Consider the following 20,033-nt stretch of genomic DNA (forward strand, 5'->3'; position numbering starts at 1 on the left):
AATAGTCCCTCCCACAGAGGGGAAAAGTAATCTAGTAACCAAGAATATACTGTCTAGGTCCTTTTCACTTATTGTTTTGAGGTGGATGCCCACAAATTTACGAAACGCATCATCATAGGTCTTTGCAGAAGGAAGTGAAGATGAGTCCGAGCATTCAAAAGAGCGAAGAACGATTGTCGTTGGACAACTAACGCTTCAGCTGAGGATATTGAGGGTTAAGTTTAGGAAGTTCTTTGAGTACGGAAGTATTAAGTTTATACTTTATACACAAAGAAGTATAGAACATGTAAGCCTTGGTCCTTGGCAAATACTACAGTCAAGAGAACCAGGAAGATAGAGAAATTAAATACAAACATGGGTATCAAATTCACACGTAATGAATCCAAAATCAAGGGTGAGTTTTTTTGGTGGTCAGACTATTTTTCTTTCAGTGAGAGCTGATCATGTAGTCAAGACTTCGATTGGTTTGTTATTTGAATCGTTCTTACCGGTTACCATATCGATACATATTTGCAAACTACCATGTGCAAAACTTAAAGAGGTTTTGTATCATAGAAGTAATGAACCCAAAATAAGCATGTCTCCAAGATTGCTTCCATAATAACACCCCGCAGAAACCCCAAAAACCTGTTACAAATCCCAGTCCTGCACTTATACAAAACCACTTCGTCTCAAGCCAATCATCCTCCTCATCTTGTTTTCGTCCACCATATCCGGGCAGCTGAGCTTGTTCATCGCCTTTGCAGTTCTCGAGTGGAATACCACAGAGTTCAGGGTTGCCAACATAACTCAGTTCAGTAAAGCTTTGTAATTGGGTACTAGAAGGAATCTTCCCTGACAAGTTATTATATGACAAGTTCAAGTGATTCAGAGAAGTCAAATCTGTAATGCTTTGAGGAATTACACCCGAAAGTTCGTTGCTTGAGAGATCAAGAGATTCCAATGTGCTCATCTTTCCTATTTTGGTTGGAATCTTTCCTGTAAAATGATTCTCAGATAAGTTCAAAAATCGTAACTCATGAAGTGTTGTTAGATCTTGAGGAATCTCTCCGGATAAGTTGTTTCCAGATAGATCCATGGTTGTAACAAGCCCAAGAGTGTTTCCATACGCATATTCCTTTCCATTTGTCACAAGTGAAACAGTTTCTTCATATCCCCCAATGTTGATGCTAATATAGTTTATCTGTTTTTTTTGCTTCAAAGCCATGGCACTTAAATTGCTGAAACATCTTGGAATTGATCCTGATAAGTTGTTATGAGCGATATCCAGTATTCGTAGTGAAGTAAGGTTACAAAGTGCTTCTGGAATACCACCACTGAACTTATTTAGACGCAACCTAAGAAGTATAAGCCCTGCAAAGTCGGCTCCCAGCCATGTTGATATGCTTCCACTGAACTTATTTTCACCAAGATCAATCGCTATTAAGCTAGTACAGTTTTGCAATGACTGAGGTAGTTCACCGGATAACGAATTATTACTCAAATGCAAGGATTGTAAATAAGCTAAAGAACCAATAGAGCTTGGAATTTTTCCGGTTAACTTATTACTTTCCAAGTTTAGCAATGACAGATAGGATGAGTTAAACCAACGTTCTGGAATCTCTCCAAACAGGGCATTGTTTGAGAGATCAAGATATTGTAATGTACACATTTCGCCAAACTCTGGATGACATCCGAAAGAGGAAATAGGACCAAATAAGAAGTTGTGAGAAAGATCTAGTATTGAAACATTAGATACACGAGGTAGTGGGCCGTTAAAATAGTTGGAAGTCAAGTTAACTTCTATAAAAGTAGAACTAAATTTCAATAACTTTGGTAATTCTCCAGTGAGACTATTGTGGCCTAGATTCAATTGATACATTTGAGAAGACATGTTCCAAAACCAAGTAGGAACTGTACCTGAAATTTTTGTGTTGGATAAATCAACATACACCAATTTTGTTTGTGTTTTTAACCATTGGGGAAATCGAGATCCTATGTGACAATTTTGAACTGATAATCGTTCGAGTTGAAAAGGAGGTTTCCAACCAGATTTCAACTTCAAATCAACTGAATCAATAAACAACAGTTTTAGTCTTCGGAGATTGGCGAAGTTAGCTTCAGTTACAACGCCCCTTAATACAACGCCCCTTAATAATGATAATCTTTCTAAATTTGAGAGATGCCATATTGTTTCAGGCAATGATCCATTCAATTCATTTCCACCAAGGAATAAATCCCTTAATAATGATAATCTTCCTAATGACGAGGGAATTGAACCAGAAAATGAGTTATCATCGAGATAGAGGTATTCGAGATTCTTTAATTTCCCCAATTTCTCAGGCAAAGGGCCAGAAAGTGTGTTCAATGATAAATCCAACGACTTCAAACTACTGGTGATACATCCAGATGAATTTACCAAAAATCCAGATATATCTCCACCAAGTTTGTTTGTTCTCATGTTTAATTCCTGCAAGTGGCATAGATTTCCAAAGGTATTTGGTATCTCCCCTTCAAGATCATAATTATAGCTTAAATCGATGTTCTTGATTGAAGTGAGATAACCTATATCTTTTGAAATTGTTCCGTAGAAATTATTCTCTCTTAGATTAAGTTCTTCATGTCTAGTAAGATTATATAACCATTCAGGTAATGAAGAATTCATTTTGTTACCACTAAGATGGAGAATTGAAAGAGATGTAAAGTTTATGTGTGGAAGAGTTGGTACTATGGATGAATTTAGATGACAGTAAGCAAGACGTAACTCGACTAAAGATGGGAGCATGTTAATCACATGTATCCATTTGTCACTTACCCTGCTGAGGTTCAAAGAACTCATGTCAAGATGTTGGAGAGAAGAAAGATGAGAGAGCCATTGAAGATCACTAACATCTAGCATGTAGTTGTAACTAATATCAAGAAAATGAAGATTGGATAAGTTTCCAAGTTCCTGGGGAATAATTCCACCAAAATGTGTTCCTCGTAGATTGAGATACCTCAAATTATGGAGGGACCCCAAGAAAGAAGGTAACTGACTAGCCTCAAAATTATTGAAGCTTAAGTTTAAATGACTTAAATATTTTAGTTCAAGCAGAGAAGGATTTAATTTACCACCTAGTGATAATTTTTGAAGATGAAGTTCAGCAACATTTCCGGTTCTCCGATTGCAAAACACTCCTGTCCAATTGCAACATTCTTTACCATCCCAAGTAGATAATATATTCTCCGCATAATAATAATTTTCAGCAAAATATGAAGTATTTAGATGTTTTAAATCTGCTCCGAATGCCAACAAAGCTTGTCTCTCCCTTTCCTTACAAACAAAACCAAAACTGAACTTGTTGTAATCTGGTCTGAATAAGCAAAATGCAGCAAGAAAGATCATTAGAGAAATAGATCTCGACTCCATTATTAAGTACTGAAATCAAAACAAGAAATTAACTCTATTTGTAAACTGAATTGTCAATATATATATATACAAACACACAAAATCTAAAGACCTTCTATCGGTGATCAATCTCAAGACTCGGCTTTCTGTACAACCATTCAATTCGTCGTGGGGCGTAAGATCTTAAGATGTTATGGCCATAAAGAGAATAATAAATAAGTATATGTCCATTGAAACTTCCAAAGATTGGGACAATAAAACTTGTCCGAGACTTTTCTCAAGTCTTCAGACTTTTCTACCTTGTTAAGTTTGATTATTCATCGGCCCTCTCAATGGGTTTGGTTTGTCAACAACTGCTACTTCAGTGTATATCACATTTACTCCAAAATCCCAAAGATTCCAAGCTCGATTCACAATAGAGCGGGAATATATGATTTATTGGACTTGGGGTATTAAGGATATAAATAATGAAATATAGGGTAATTTGTACGGCCCTTACGGGGTATGATTGTGACCGAAACTATGACATTGTAAGGTATGACAATGACGGAAGTTTTTTCTTTCTGTCTGATAGGATTTCTTATGTCTTCTTTATGTGGAAATGTCAATGCTAGTCATAAAGACTAACCGATATTAGTTGTGTTTTCTTTCGTTTGCGATATTTGTTGTCGTGTCTTCTTTATGTAGAAATGTCAACTTTTTTTTTGTTCAAAGCGCTCGAACAGCTTTAAAGAGTTAACTTGATAAAAAAATGTGGAAGGTTTAACTTCTTATGAAAAAATGTGATGTAGTATGTTAAGTATAAAATTGCACATGCTTGCAAGTTCATCCCTCTGCCTCTAAAATTTATTTATTTTTGAAAATTTACTTCTAGGTTTGTGTACATTTAGCTAGATACTAATTCTTTTCAGTGAATGAGTCTTCCAGATACAAAATTTTTCAAAATATTTCAGTAGTCCACCTATCTGATTGAGACCTACAAGTATTGTGAGAGTACGATTGATTGGAGACTCTTTAAAATCTGTAGAATTTTCTGGCCCATTAAATTTTGTTATTCAATCCTTTCAATGGGTTCTATTGAACTCATTATTTTCTCATTCTTATTCTTTTAGTTGTTTATTGAAGTCTTATAGACTATTCGCAATAAACGTTTTAAGATTTTAACTTGTGTCTTCTTCTTTATATAGAAATTTCAATGCTAGCTAGTCACCAAGACTTCTACTGATATTTATTGTAAAGTTATGAATCAGGCCAAACAGATTAAATTATTTGGATGCAAATTGACTTAGTTTGAATGAGTCCTTTCGACCACGAATAACTTTGTACAGTACCAGCTAATATCTTTTTTTGTGGTTTGATTTTCTTCCCTGCACTATCTTAAAAGAGAGTAGAAACTAAATAGTACATAACACAAGTGATGAAGAGCGTGGTTGAAGGGGCACTATACGTGTAAATTTGCAATATGCTTCGTGAACAACCATGGGTCCTCCAACAGGTGGCAAGATAAGAAAAATGTGTCTAGTTACTAAAAACACGTATGTCGCTATAAGTTCATATCTCAATAAACTAGACCAGTGTCCCTGTACCAACGTAGCGAGATAAAAGATAACTTTACAATTGGATCTTTATAAAAAAAAATACTAGGGTATAGTCCGTGATTCTGATATGAATATTATTATTGTGACAAAATTGGTTTCATTTTGGATCTAAAATTTAGAAAAGAAAATAATGTATATATGTATAATAGGTAGCTTTAAAGTTTTTTTATTCAAGAAAATGAGAACCCATGGCTTAAGCCACTGACAATTTGCTCGAAAATGAAAATCTAAATAATTACAATGTTGTAACAATTTAAATAAAAAGTAGAAATAGCATTACGAAAGTAAAAAAAAACATAAAAAGAATTCAACAAAATAATGAGAGTTTTACAATGAAGTTATAACGACTTTTATGGAGTCATTCTCTATAATTATCTTACAGCCGTTCCGCTCCAACACACGAAGGGAAATTAGATTTTTCCGCAAATCGGGTATGTGTCTTACGTCCGTCAATGTTCTCACCACTCCATCGTGCATCTTGATTCGTATTGTTCCGAGTCCCACAGCTTTACATATACTATCATCACCCAGTATAACTGTACCACCATCTATACTCCTATAGGTAGTAAACCACTCCGTATTTGGACACATATGGTGTGACGCCCCTGAATCAAGCATCCACTTATCGGAGATCTTCTCAGACACCTCTGTTACCGAGAAACATTTGTCAGGGTCTTCTGACACATATCCCGCCTCTTGCATCTCTTGTTTCCCCTTGTAGCCTTCGTTCTTTTGCTTCAACTTTCTCTTTGGACAAGCCGCTTTAAAGTGGCCAAACTCACCACAACTAAAGCACGTTTTCTTGAAAGAGCCTCTAGATTTGGATATATATTTTCCGCCCTTTCCCTTTCCCCTTTCATTACTCCTCCCCCTCGTTACAAACAACCCTTGTGCTTGATCCTTGTCTACTCCACCTGACGTCATACTGCTAGTAGCAACCTTACGAAGGTCATCCGCTAATAACGAATTTCTCGTCTTTTCCATGCTTAGACTGTCACCAACAAGCATCAAAGTTTGAACAAGGTTCTCATAAGATTTAGGCAATGAAAGTAACAATATGAGGGCTTGGTCCTCATCCTCAACCTTAACATCAATATCCTTTAAATCTGAGATTATCCTGTCAAACCTATTCACATATTCCTGAATAGAAGAACCCTCTTCCATTCTACATGTGAATAATTTGGATTTTAAGTATACTCGATTCGTTAAAGTTTTCGTCATGAAACTGCTTTCTAGCTTTAACCACACACTCGCCGCCGTTGCTTCTCCGTCTACGAGGAACGCCACGTCCCTCTCAAGACACAACATAATGGTGGCCCGTGCTTTGAGATCTAACTCCTCCCAATCCTCATCTGACATATCTCCTGGTTTCTTTCCCGTCAACGTCTTGTGTAATTTCTGTGAGATTAACAGATTCTTCATCTGCATCCGCCAATAAGAAAAATCGTTTTTCCCATTGAACTTCTCTATCTCATATTTCCCTGCTTTGACCGTACCACTTCTCGATCCCATCTTCTCTTCGTTCAATCTCAACAAGGCTCTGGTACCAATTGTTAGAACTAAAAGTCGCGGAAGCTCGAACCTATCCTAGAAATTGATCCGACTATGAAAATTAATTGAAAAACTAAGCCAAATTTAAATATGCGAACAGAATTAACGAGGTTCGGCCTAAAGCCTACGTCCTCAGGCGAACAAGAAATCTCTATTGAAGGATAGATGAAGACGACTCACACAACCCGCAAGTTCGTCCCAAGATGGTACCGTATAGAAATTAACCTTCTATACTAAATCTTCGACGACCGAGAAATTAAACACCGCTCAAAACTATGAACAAAATTTCTATCTCACTTGCTCTCTCTCTTTAGCTCTCTCTAAAGAAGAGTTGTCGTTACTTGTGTTGATGTGTTGAGTGTTGATTTGCTCCCCTATTTATATAATATATAAGCTGGTCCAATTGAATCCAAATTTGAAACCGACTCCAATTGACACAGCCAAACCGCCGATTGAAATTGAAACCGCCAATACTCTATAGTGCCTTAATTTGGAAACTGCCACAATGTGAAACCGCCTACGTCACAAAGCCAATTAAACCGCCTTGAGGAAATTGGAAACCCATCCATCCAATTCAAACCGCCCAATTCAAAATTTAGAAACCACCTCTCACATATATAAAACTTTCTCTCTCTAGAATTTAGAACTGATGAGACATGAAACTGTCTCATTTGAATCTCTTAACTCGGGTTAGTTAGTCTAGTTCGAGCGGTTACTCTGATGATTTGTTTGATTTCTTTCTCAGGTCTCATTTACGGAGTTCAATGCGAAAACATCGTGATAAAGACATACTTGAGGGGCATTTTGGTCATTTTAATGACAAGGGTATTCTAGTCATATTAGTGCTCTAGTGAAAAGTGTAGCCCAAGACGAACTCGTGGGTGAAAACAGAAGTAGAATCGGAGTCCAGATCAGGGAAATGGAGCGAGTCAAAGTCAGGGTCAAAATCAAGTAGACCAAGTCGTCAAAGACACGTGGCGTTGCAGGAATTGTGGAACAACTCAGTTTTGTGTACCCGCTCAACATGGTAACGGACTTCAAGTGGATAAACCAGTGCAACCCGTCTCAAGATAAGCTAGGTGCTCCCGCGTGCCACCTCTCTTCCCGATCCGTGTCCTCGAAATCTAACGGTCAGAAACGTTGAAGTGGGAATTGGTTGCTCTTTCCCTTTATCTCATCTCTATCCGAATATCTCTTCTTTCTCATCGGATTAGAGAGAGAAACGAGACAGAGAATACCGAGAAGGGAAAGAAAGATGACAGCTGAAGATTTCTTTCCAAAATCATTAATGGAAAGAGAGATACCGAGAGAGATAGAAATGGAAAGAAGAAGATAGAAGGAAAGTGAGATTCGGTTTGCTTGATCGAAGTTTCCATTTGGAGAGGATTGGTGGTTTAACCGAGAAGGAAAGAGAGAAAGAAAACGGAAAACAGAGAAGGAGAGTGAGAGGAGATACTCGGTTATAAGAACAGAGAGGGAGAAGTGAAAAGGGATATTCGGGGTTTTGGAAGAAATTCATATCATCTCTCCCGGCTAGAAAAACAGAACAGAAGAGAGAGAGAGAGAAAGAACAGGGAGTTGCAGTAGAGAGGGAGAGAGAGAAGTTTTAAGCCGAGATCATTATATGTTCTTTTCTTTTCATTGTATTCTCTTTAGTTGTGAGAGTTAGAGAGATTACAGAGAGAGAACAGAGAGAGATTGTAGAGAGATATCTCGGGTAAAACAGAAAACATCATTCATCATCACCTATCCTTCTTTCTTCTTCTCCTGTAATTTACTCTTTTTGTGAGAAATAGAAACGATTAACAGTTGAGAGAAAACCGAGCTCATCATCATCATCTTCGATCTTTCTTCTTCTTATCCTGTAATTTATATTCTTGGTGAGAGAAAGGGAAGATTAACAGAGAGTTAAGAGAGAAAGAGATTAAGAAAAAAAAAAAAAAACAGAAAGTGTAGAGAGAGAAAGAGAATTGGAGAAGGTGAGAAAACAGGTGAGAGAATTATTTTCTCACAGGGAAAATATTTCCGGGAAGACGAGAAAATCGTTTTCCCAGAGGGCGCGTTTGGCAGAGCAGTGGAAAATCAGAAGGAAATCACTTCCCTAAGGCTCTGTTTGGCTGGAAAATTTAGTAAGAAATCCAACTTTTCTACTTTTCTTTCCTTTTTCCATATATTTAAGCTTCCATCCTTTATCATGAAGAACTAATTTTCTATCTAGGATTTAGATGAAGTCGTAATAATCATTTTCTCAACAATTTATTAAAGTTTTTACCATTTTAACGATAACATCTTCCGGGTTTTTAGACCGTTCATGGACTGAAAACCTGAGTTATATAAAGAACTATCTAATCAGACCAAAATTAATTTGTCGTTAGAATTGTTAGGAAGACGGATTCGAAAAACCCTAGGTTCCCTTTATCTGAATATCAACTTTAGTATTATTTGAATTTTAATTATTGTTTATCTTTTTATTATTTAAAAAATATTATCAATCAAACCATTTTTTGAAGACCTAATAGTTTTAAGATTAGAATTGAAATTTGACTTAGTCTCTGAGGAACGAACCGGTCTTACCGGAAATTACAACTTGACACCCGTGCACTTGCGGGTGTAGACCTATTTAGGAAACTTTCTAGGCCCATCAAGAACCAAAAACTAAATCAAACCCCTTAAAAGCCTCTTCAAACAACAAGCAAATAGATTTAATCACCAAAACCTAAAAACATCAACCTATCTTATAGCCAAAATCGATTCAAACCCCAGAAATTTTAATCGGCGTCGACAATCCAACTCGGTTCGTTCATGAGAAAAACTCAAGTTCCTGATTTATTAGTTAGATTATTAATAGGTATTTCTAATTGAATGAAGGGTATTTTTGACTCTTAAAAAGTTGGCGCCTTTAAAAATGTCCTTCAAGCCTATTTTATAACTTACTTGGGGTTTTGCTAGTAAAAAAGATGGGTTGTCTTTTTAACAAAAAAAAAAACAAGAAATTGGGCCTCCGACCCAATTTCCTGTTAAATAAAAAGTAGAAATAGCTTTACTAAAGTAAAAAAAAACATAAAAAGAATTCAATAAAATAATGAGAGTTGTACATGATTATGAACAAAAATTTCCATACAATATAGTATGACATTGAGAACATCTCTGTGTACTTTTCTATACAATGAAGTTAAAGATGTAAGTAATCCAGATCTTAAAGATGAACATAACGAGGTTGAACTTATGCAACTTAGTTTTTTCGCTTCTAAAACAACATTTGTTGAACAATCTACCTTCAAATTTGGACCGAGTGTTAGGGCAATATAAGAGCACATACATGCCAACGGTTCTTTTGTCAGAAATGGCAGCAGTGAACGGTTGTTTTGGATGCAAATTGACTTAGTTTGAATGAGACTTTTCAAAGACGACTGATGAATTTTCTGCACAACCAGTTGATGTGTGGACTAAGATAATATTTGAGTTGATGAATTATCTCATAACTTATTTTAATTGTAATTTGTGTTTTTTTGTGCTTTGATTTTCTTCCTTGCATTAACTTAGTAGAGATTCGATAACACAAGTGAAGAAGAGCGTGTCTGAAGGGGCGCTACACGTGCAAGATGCACCTTGAAGAACCATGGGTCGTCCAACAGTGGTGAGATAAATAAAGTCAGTACATACTAAATTTTAAGCTATTCATTAAACCCAACACTCGTTTGAGGCGAGTGTAAGAGTAAGACCCAGCCATTATTCCTCCAAGACCAATTTCTTCTTTTGCCCCTCAAACAACGTAAAAGAGTTGAGTTGATAACAAAACAATATGGAAGGCTAATGAAAAAAATGTGATGTAGTATGCTGGCAAGTCCATCCCTCTCCCTCCAACTCCTTTTGTTTTGTTCGAATCATTATTACCCAGAACTACTAATAAAATAGTAAACATTAACTAGGATCAACCAATTATGTAGCTTTGTTGTTATCCTGATGAATTTCAGAACTGACACTCATCGTCTCCATCTTTTTTGGAAACATTATTTCTAGATGTAAACTTGATCTAGAGTCCAATTCTTTTGAGTGAATGAGTCTTTTGCTTGATTAATGAAACACAAATGCTTTGTCATATTGGAGAAAGATGCATCTCCTGATATTATTTTGGTTGGATTAAGAGACTATCAAGAATTCAAGATCATAAAACTGATGGTATTTTACAATATATCCATGGTGAAGCTACTTTTGAAGAGCAAGATATCAAATAACATTTAAGGTTTTCAACCTGTCTCATGAAATGGTGATGATTATATGTCGAACTTGAAGAGCAAGAGAGTTGATATGATCAATGTTTTTTTATTTGTCTGATTGAAGAAGTCGTTTCATACTCTGTATCAAACTCGTGTTGAGAACTTAGAAGATTTTGGTAGTCATTCTTTTATGATTTTAATGAACAATCTTCAGTTCAGTTTGTTTGATTAATTAGAGAAGATGATAATTGTCTCCAACAAATAGCATCTAATCTATTTCGATCAACAACTGATACTTAAATATTTCCACCAAATTGTTTCAACTCATCAATATTACTGATTCTAATCTTATCTTGAATAAACTTATACGCAAGAGCATCTCCAATGCAAAACTCAAGAAAAACTTAAGAATTACATAAGAGTCATTTCCTAATGCGTAGTTTTCTTTGCATTATTGAGTGGAAAATTGAAGTCTTTGAGACAAATATCAAATATTAAGGTGCTGTTTGTTTTTCTATTTATGTCTGAATCTGAGTTGGTTGAATCTGAATTGAGTGAATTTAGATGTTTGTTTTTTAAGTCTGAACTATAAAGTCTGAAAATATAAGATTACGCTTATGCCCCTCGTTAAAAAAAACTCAACTTTTGTCTCCTGGCCAAATAAGAAGAGAAGAACTATAAAAACCCTAAAAATCTAGGGTTACATTCTCTCTTTATTTTAAAACAAAAGAGATTGAGAAGTCTCCATCTCCCTCACAATAACCCTAACAGGAAGTCTATATTTTTTTCAAATGTTTTAGGGTTGTTATCATCTCCCTCACCATAGCCTTTTTCAAATGTTTTGGGGGTTTTGATAAAGTTAGGGTTTTTTTAGGTGGTGGCTATGATGATAGTGTTTTTTATAATCCCAGCTCATTATGAGACCTTTCATTTGTTGGAAGGTCAAGGAAAAGAACCATTAACCATTATCTGAGCTTTTCATCCATTTGAGCAAAGCTAACCCTCGCCAGATCCGGCGAGGGTCTCCCTCTTCCCCCTCTATTTCTTTCTCTCTGCGGTGGCCGTGATGTATGGCGGTGGTGGTGGTCGTGATGTGTGGTGGTGGACGTGAAATGTGATATTGATGTGCTTTGGTGTTGTGTTGACACTTGACAGTGGTGGTTGTGGTTTTGTGTTGACGGTGGTGGTTGTGGTTTTGGGTTGACGGTGGTGGTTGTGGTTATGGGTTGACGGTGGTGGTTGTGGTTTTGTGTTGACGGTGGTGGTCTGACTTAGGTTTCCGGTGGTGGCTTCTGTGTTGTGTTACCGGTGGTGGTGGTGGCCTGACTTATGTGGTGGTGTGGCCTGACTTATGTGTTGGTGGTGGTGGTCTGACTCATGTGGTAGTGGTGGTCTAACTCAGGTGGTGGTTATCTGACTCAGGTGGTGGTGGTTGTCTGACTCAGGTGGTGGTGGTTATCTGACTCAAGTGGTGGTGGTGGTTGTCTGAGCCAGGTGTTGGTGGTGGTCTGAGTCAAGTGTTGGTGGTTGTCTGACTTACATATTTGGATGAGAAATTTTTTGTAAAACAGAAGGGCATAAAGGTCATTTGATCTATTTCAGCATTTGGGTCTCCTTTTCAGACTTGTTTTGAAATCTGAATTATATGGGCTCGTTTTCAGCCCATTCAGACCACAACCTAATTCAGCTACAGTTTCTGATTTTCTTAAATTAGAAAACAAACATCTGAAATCTGAATTTTGTCTCTATTCAGATTTCAGATCTGAAAAAAATAAAAAGCAAACAGCACCTAAGTTTCTTTCTTGGACATCTTCTTAATATCAAACTGGAATTTTGTGTGGAGAGATTTTTTTCTTCAAAAGTTATATAAATTCAGTTTTTTAGATTGAGTTTTGCGTTGGAGATGTTGGTATAATGAAAAACACTTTGTTTGCATCTTTACATGTATTTAAGTGAAAGAGAAGAAATGTTAATTTGGATGGATGGAACATAGTAAAGAATATGACTCATCCTTCATTAGCCACGATTTTAAGAGCATAAATACGAGGGAAAAAAAATCGGAGACAACTTTTGTGATTGATAACAAACATGCTAACTTATAACATTTCAACCAGTATGTTTCATATGAGCCGATTACAAACAAGTCAGCAAACCCGAGCTAACGAGATTGAACAAAAAGAAAAAAAGGAAACCATCATTACCTTAAGAACCAAGGTCTCTTTATAATTGACATTGGTCTGGTATTTGAAAATATTGTTACGATATCGATTACATATGTTCAAACTACCGCACACATAACTTGAAGAGCTTTTGTGTCATAGAAGTAATGAACCCAAAATAAGCATGTCTCCAAGATTGCTTCCATAATAACACCCCACATAAACCCCAAAAACCTGTTACAAATCCAAGTGATGCACTTATATAAAACCACTTCATCTCAAGCCAATCATCCACCTCATCATCTTGTTTTCCTCTACCATATCCCGGCGATTGAGCTTGTTCATCCTCATTGCAGTTGTTAAGTGGAAAACCACATAGTTTTGGGTTGCCGACATAACTCGATTCAGTAAAGCTTTGCAATTGGTTACGTGAAGGAATTTCGCCTGACAAGTTATTATATGACAAGTTCAAGTGATTCAGAGAAAGCAGGTCTGTAATGCTTTGAGGAATTACACCTGAAAGTTTGTTGCTTGAGAAATCAAGAGATTCCAATGTGCTCATCTTGCCTATTTTGTCTGGGATCTTTCCTGTAAAATGATTCCCAGATAAGTTCAAAAATCGTAACTCGTGAAGTGTTGTTAGATCTTGAGGAATCTCCCCGGATAAGTTGTTTCTAGAAAGATCCATGGTTGTAACAAGTCCAAGAGTGTTACTATACTCATATTGTCTTCCATTTGTCACCAGTGAAAAAGTTTCTTTACCCCCTCCAGGAATGTAGATTCTAAAATAGGCCATCTGTTTTTGTTGCTTCAAAGCCATGGCACTTAAATTGCTGAAACATCTTGGAATTTATCCAGATAAGTTGTTATGAGCGATATCCAGTATTCGTAGTGAAGTAAGACTACAAAGTGCTTCTGGAATACCACCATTGAACTTATTTTGACGCAAACTAAGAACTAAAAGGCTTGGAAAGTTTGCTCCCAGCCATGTTGATATGGTCCCTGTGAAACTAGGGTTTTGCGGAAACTCGATTTGGAGAATTAGGGCAAAATAGAATTAGGGCAAAACTCAACAATTTATACTTAGGTCAATTTTTGACTAAGTCTTTGGTCAGCTTATATCATGAAGTCCATCTTGACTCTGAAGACATTTGACTGGTCTATCTTGACTCTGAAGACTATCTTGACTGGTCCATCTTGACTAGTTCTCTACAAAATCAAAATAACAATAAAAGTTAGTTACAACTAACTCTAGTTTAGTGAATAACTAACTTTCTCTAATTCTGTTTTTCTCTTCTATTGGTATAAATAAGAGTTGTTGTAATAAGAACAATTGATTTGATAAAATAAAAAGAATTGAGTTCTAAGAGAATTTACATGGTATCAGAGCACTAATTCTCTACAAAATCAAAATAAAAATAAAAGTTAGTTACAACTAACTCTAGTTTAGTGAATAACTAACTTTCTCTAATTCTGTTTTTCTCTTCTATTAGTATAAATAAGAGTTGTTGTAATAAGAACAATTGATTTGATAAAATAAAAAGAATTGAGTTCTAAGAGAATTTACATGGTATCAGAGCACTAATTCTCTACAAAATCAAAATAAAAATAAAAGTTAGTTACAACTAACTCTAGTTGAGTGAATAACTAACTTTCTCTAATTCTGTTTTTCTCTTCTATTAGTATAAATAAGAGTTGTTGTAATAAGAACAATTGATTTGATAAAATAAAAAGAATTGAGTTCTAAGAGAATTTACAGACCCACTGAATTTATTCTCACCAAGATCAATGGCTATCAAATTGGTACAGTTTCGCAATGACTGAGGTAGTTCACCGGATAGAGAATTATTACCCAAATGCAAGGATTGTAATCCAAATAAAAAACCAATAGCGCTTGGAATTTTTCCTGTTAAATTATTATTTTCCAATTTTAGCAATACCAATGACGATAAGTTAAACCAACATTCTGGAATCTCTCCAAATCAAGGAATAAAATGTCGACATATTTCGGTCGAAATGACCGAAACATGTCCTAAATTCACATCACCGAAACGAAATTTCCACCGAAATCTGACACGAAATTTCGAAACAGAGATTTAGGTTTAGGGTTTTGAAAGATTCTAAAACATAACTCACATAATACCTTAGTCGTTTATCTTCTACCTTGCTGTTAATTTGTTCCATCTTTCTTGACTACTTCTTCTCAAATCTTTTGTTCTTCAAGAGATTCTTCTCATCTTAAGGTGATCTTTAACTTCAGATTCCGATTTGAGAGAGAGAGGAAGAGGGAACAGTCAGTTTCGGCTGAGAAGTCTTAGAAATAGGGATTAAGGGTTGTATTTAAGGGGAAAACAATTTTTACTACAAAACAAGAATGTTATGTTTTATTTCTGGTTAGCCCCCTAACTGTTACTATTATAGCAGATTGGACCCCTAAACTAACTGTTTTAGGTTTACATCTGATAAATAATTCAATGTACCCCCTAAACTAACTGTTTAATTGCAGATAAACACCTAACTTAACTGTTTTAGTACTAATAGAGTTAAATAACTCAATTTATCCCCTAAACTAATTGTTTTATTGCAGATTAATACCGAACTTAATTGTTTTAGAACTGTTTTATCATTCTGCAAATTTGTAAAATTTCCACACAGACTGAAACGTTTCCACGAAACGTGTCCACTTTTGGACCGACCGAAATTTCCATCGAAACCGAAATTTCCATCGAAACCGAAATTTCATTCCTTGCTCCAAACGGGGCATTGTTTGAGAGATCAAGAATTTCTAATCTTGAGAGATTCCCTATTGTTTCCGGCAATGATCCATTCAATTTGTTAGATGGAAGTTCTAAGACCCTTAATAGTGATAATCTTCCCAAGGACAAGGGAATTGAACCAGAAAATGAGTTATGGTCAAGACAAAGGTATTCGAGATTTGTAATTTCCCCAATTGCTCAGGCAAAGGTCCAAAAAGTTTGTTACTTGATAAATCCAACAACTTCAAACTACTGGTCATATATCTAGGAGAATTTACTGAAACTCCAGATATATGTCCACGAAGTTTGTTCTCCGGCAAGTCTAATTCCTGCAGGTTGCATAGATTTCCAATATCTTTTGAAATCGTTTCGAAGAAATTATTGTAACTTAGATCAAGTAACTCAAGTTTAGTAAGATTATATAACCATGAAGGTAATGAAGAATCCATTCCGTTGTCAGAAAGATCGAGGATTGAAAGAGATGAAAAGTTTATGTGTGAAAGAGTTGGTACTGTGGATGAATTTAAATAACATGAAGCAAGACGTAACTCGACTAAAGATGGGAGCATGTTAATCACATGTAGCCACTTATGACTTGCCCTGTTGAGGTTCACACAACTGATGTGAAGATGTTGGAGAGAAGAAAGATGAGAGAGCCATTGAAGATCACTAATATCTAGCGGCTTGATGCTATTAGCTTGATAGGTACTAATATCAAGAAAATGAAGATTGGACAAGTTTCCAAGTTCCTGAGGAATTATTCCACCAAAACCTGGTCTGTGAAGATCGAGATATCTCAACTTATGGAGGGAGCCCATGAAAGAAGGTATCTGATTACCATTAAAATGGTTCCCATTTAAGTTCAAATGATATAAATGTTTTAATTCAAGCAGAGAAGGATTAATTTACCACGTAGTGATAAGTCTTGAAGATGAAGTTCAACAACATTTCCCGTTTCCGGATTGCAAAACACTCATGTCCAATTGCAACATTCTTTAGCATCCCAAGTATTTAGAATTCTATTGGAAAATGAATCATCTGGATATTTTAAATCTGCTATGTAGGACAAAAGAGCTTGTCTCTCCCTTTCCTTACAAAGAAAACCAAAACTGAAGTTGTTGTAATCTGCTCCGAATAAGAAAAATGCAGCAAAAAAGAAGGTTAGAAAAATAGATCTCGACTGCATTATTAAGAACTGAAGTCAAAACCAGAAATTAACTATATTTTCAAACTGAATGGTTAATATATATACAGACACAAAAAAAATCTAAAGTTTTCCATGTAGTAGGACCTCTCGTACTGTAATATATTTTTTAGCTCAATTGTCAATTTTCGAGTCTACATGACCTTCAACCGGTAATCAGTCTCAAGACTCGGGTTTCTGTACAACCAATCAATTCTTCGTGGGCGTAATATCTTAAGATGTTATGGCCACAAAGAGACTAATAAATTGTGACGCCCCGTGACCCATAACTAGGCACGACCACGCCTCGGCAATTTACAGACGAGCCGAAAATACGGCAGCACCTCCTCTGTAAATCGAACCGGTCGTACCTGTAACCTGTCATGCAAACCATACATTCGCATACACATACATTCATTCTAAACACAACGGAAGCTAAACGAAACATGGAAAAACCAACAACTCTGGCTCGAACTCGAACCACCAACCTACTAACTCATCCTGCGCCAGGTCACCACTCAAAGCAAGAACTATGTGATAGTTATATATACATCTTAATTATATGGTTCTCCGTATATAAAAGTATAAGTTGAAGCTAATGAAAACCCCAAAGGGAAAACAGAAATGACAGCCCCTAGTGGCCCCGCGCCACAACCTCTGTATCCATCTGCCCACTCAGCCGTTGCAGATGATCCTAACCAAACTACTAAGGAAGTACCTGCACACTAAGAACTGGTAGGGGTTGGTAACTAACCGACACGAGTTAAACTGGTAGAGGAGTCCCAAAACAAAACTACGATAAAACCCTTTCGCAAGTAAAACATGCACATATATAAATATATATATCAATCCTAATACTAGCATGCAATAGCAAACTTAACTGCCCACCCTTGGTATGCCTCTCAATTAACAAGGAGTTACCCAGAGAATTCTATAGTACTTTGGCTAGTACCGTCCCATACCGGCACTAACCAAGGTACTCAAATTCTCTCGAGAAAGTGGCTTACCCCTAGGTAGGTAAGCCCCTCTCCCACTAAGTGACTCCACAGTCATTGAAAAGCTAACCTCGTGATAAATATATACACTTAGCTTAACTAGATACGTTTTAGCTTCACCGAAGTCGAATAGTCAAGTCGTCCCTGCAGTATTCGTGTTGGGACGAAAAGCCTATTCTCATCGGTACCCTAGCATGCAACTATTTCTTCTGGTTTTGGAAAAGCATTTATTGTGTCAACAACAGAAATACTACTCTTTTCTTGTGAAAACATCCTTCACCCACAATCTCAGCAGATTCGGAACTCGCCCATTACGCCCTTGACTGAGATAGGCTTTTTAAAACATTACTTATCTTATCACACACATAAGTGGCACAATCAAGAGTCATATCATAAAGTGCAGAGGGGTCCCAATCACCAAACCAGTCGGGCGGTCAGAGGTGTACAACCTCTGAGCCCCGAGGGTAAGAACAAACAGGCTTACAGTCCAATCGAGCGGTCAAGGGTAGCGAATCCCTGAACCCCGAGAGTCCAACCTAAACAAGAATCCTGACCAGAGAGTGGAGCACTACAACTGCCAAGACCCTCATGACTCGTCGCAGTCCACTTCACCAATCACATACATCATACGAATCCAATATTTTTTCAAAACATCGATCACAATCCGTTTCACAAACCATTTCTATAGAAATCATTCGTAAGACATGTTCGCATATATAAAACCATCTATTCACGATACAAATCTCATCGAAATCCGAGTATAAATCATTAACACCGTCAATAATCAATAATCACAACCAACGATACAACTTCCATTGAAATCAAGGGTTTAAATCATGCATATATGATCGATCGCCTACTATCTACAGATAGAGATGCATGCATATCTCCTACTTCTAGCATGAATCTAGACAATAATATAAAAGAAAACAAGAGACCACCCCTACCTAGCGATTCAGGATTCCGTCCTCATCCGCTTTGCTTCGAACATCTCGCCCCCAACTCATTCCGGCTTTCCTTCTGACACCCTAGACAAAGATAAACCTTAGATTTTTCGAGAAGAATCTTAAAATAACCTAGATAACTCCGAAAAAAACCATAAGGAAAGAAATAACAAAAAAGACTTGACTCGCATTAACATCGGAAGACCCCGAGTTACTTTATTCTGTCTTAGATTCATTCCCGTCACAATTAGTCCCAAATCAAGCATATCATATATCGTTGGAAAGCTACTTCAGTTTCTAACATTTCATTCCTTAGTGTCTCGGTCAAATTTAAAGTGCACGGTCCTCGAAATAGCAAAAATACAAACAGCAGCAAATCTGAATTTCCTAACAGCGCGCTGCGCGCTATAACAGTCATAAATCTCTCATCGCTGATCGGTTTCAGTACATTCTTTCGTCTTCGGAAAGTTTATCTCATCTATAATGTTTTGTTCTCAGGTGGTTTTTCTTAATTCCCCTTAAAACATCTCCGAAACCCACAAACTGTACGCAGCAGTGCATCAGTTTCACTGATCGTACGCTGCGTGTTCTAACGGTCATATCTTTCTCATCCAAACTCGAAATAACATGTACCACACCATTTCGGAAAGCTAACATCATAATCTACGAGTCTCGTGTTTTCGGAAAATCCGCCCGAACAATCTACAAGGCCAGAAATACTAAAACAGTGGACTGCTCGTAACAGTCCCTCACACAGTTGTTTGATCGATAATCAAACACCATTAACCTCTCCAACATCATTTGTCATAATTAACTAATTCCCATCCATATTAACCTTAAAATTCCATTGACTATGAAAAATCCCTAAATTTCATACTCATAAACCCTAGATTTTAGAACATGATCAATTAAATCAATTTGGGTGAAATTAACATCATTTACCTTCTCTTTGATGTTGTCCCTTTGATTTCCTTCATCACTTCTTTATCTCTACACATGCAACAAAAACCTACATTAAAACTAGTTAATTCATCTCACAATCATCACTTAGAGAGAGAAAGTAAGAATTCTTACCAAAGCTTCCATAAAACCTAGCTCAAATCCCATCTTCAAGCCTTGAATCAACAAATCAAGCATTTCCCCCTTGAAATTCTATCCGAATCTTCTTTTGACCAACTTTTTCTACTCCAAGATGAAAGAAGACCCGGTTCTGATTTTTCCATTAAATAGCCGAATTTCATTTTTAGTCCCTGATTTAGTACT

The 20,033-nt window shown here is 36.5% G+C and overlaps 1 protein-coding gene, 1 long non-coding RNA gene and 1 other non-coding gene across 3 annotated transcripts; 1 reads left to right on the plus strand and 2 right to left on the minus strand.

The window, feature by feature from the left end:
- Positions 1 to 517: 517 nt before the first annotated feature.
- LOC147558723 (receptor-like protein EIX1) lies at positions 518 to 3,388 on the minus strand. Its single transcript, XM_086659087.1, has one exon. The coding sequence runs from the start codon at positions 3,386 to 3,388 to the stop codon at positions 518 to 520; it is 2,871 nt and encodes a 956-aa protein (XP_086515213.1).
- An 8,218-nt stretch (positions 3,389 to 11,606) lies between these two features.
- Positions 11,607 to 11,716, plus strand: LOC147558724 (small nucleolar RNA snoR69Y). The gene has a single exon (XR_015235554.1). It is a non-coding gene; the product is annotated as a small nucleolar RNA snoR69Y (small nucleolar RNA).
- A 1,085-nt stretch (positions 11,717 to 12,801) lies between these two features.
- On the minus strand, positions 12,802 to 19,967 carry LOC147558725 (uncharacterized). The gene is made up of 5 exons (XR_015234428.1): positions 19,845 to 19,967; positions 19,713 to 19,760; positions 18,774 to 18,854; positions 14,654 to 16,773; positions 12,802 to 13,894 (listed from the first exon to the last, which is right to left on the minus strand). It is a non-coding gene; the product is annotated as an uncharacterized LOC147558725 (long non-coding RNA).
- Positions 19,968 to 20,033: the final 66 nt, after the last annotated feature.

Source organism: Eschscholzia californica, unplaced genomic scaffold, assembly GCF_041429995.1.
Source record: "Eschscholzia californica isolate CP2 unplaced genomic scaffold, dmEscCali1.0.p SCAF_2, whole genome shotgun sequence".
Lineage (NCBI taxonomy): Eukaryota > Viridiplantae > Streptophyta > Magnoliopsida > Ranunculales > Papaveraceae > Eschscholzia > Eschscholzia californica.

What these genes read in the sequence shown, in the direction of transcription:
- LOC147558723 (XM_086659087.1), bottom strand. Translation starts at nt 3,388, where the DNA reads ATGGAGTCGAGATCTATTTCTCTAATGATCTTTCTTGCTGCATTTTGC.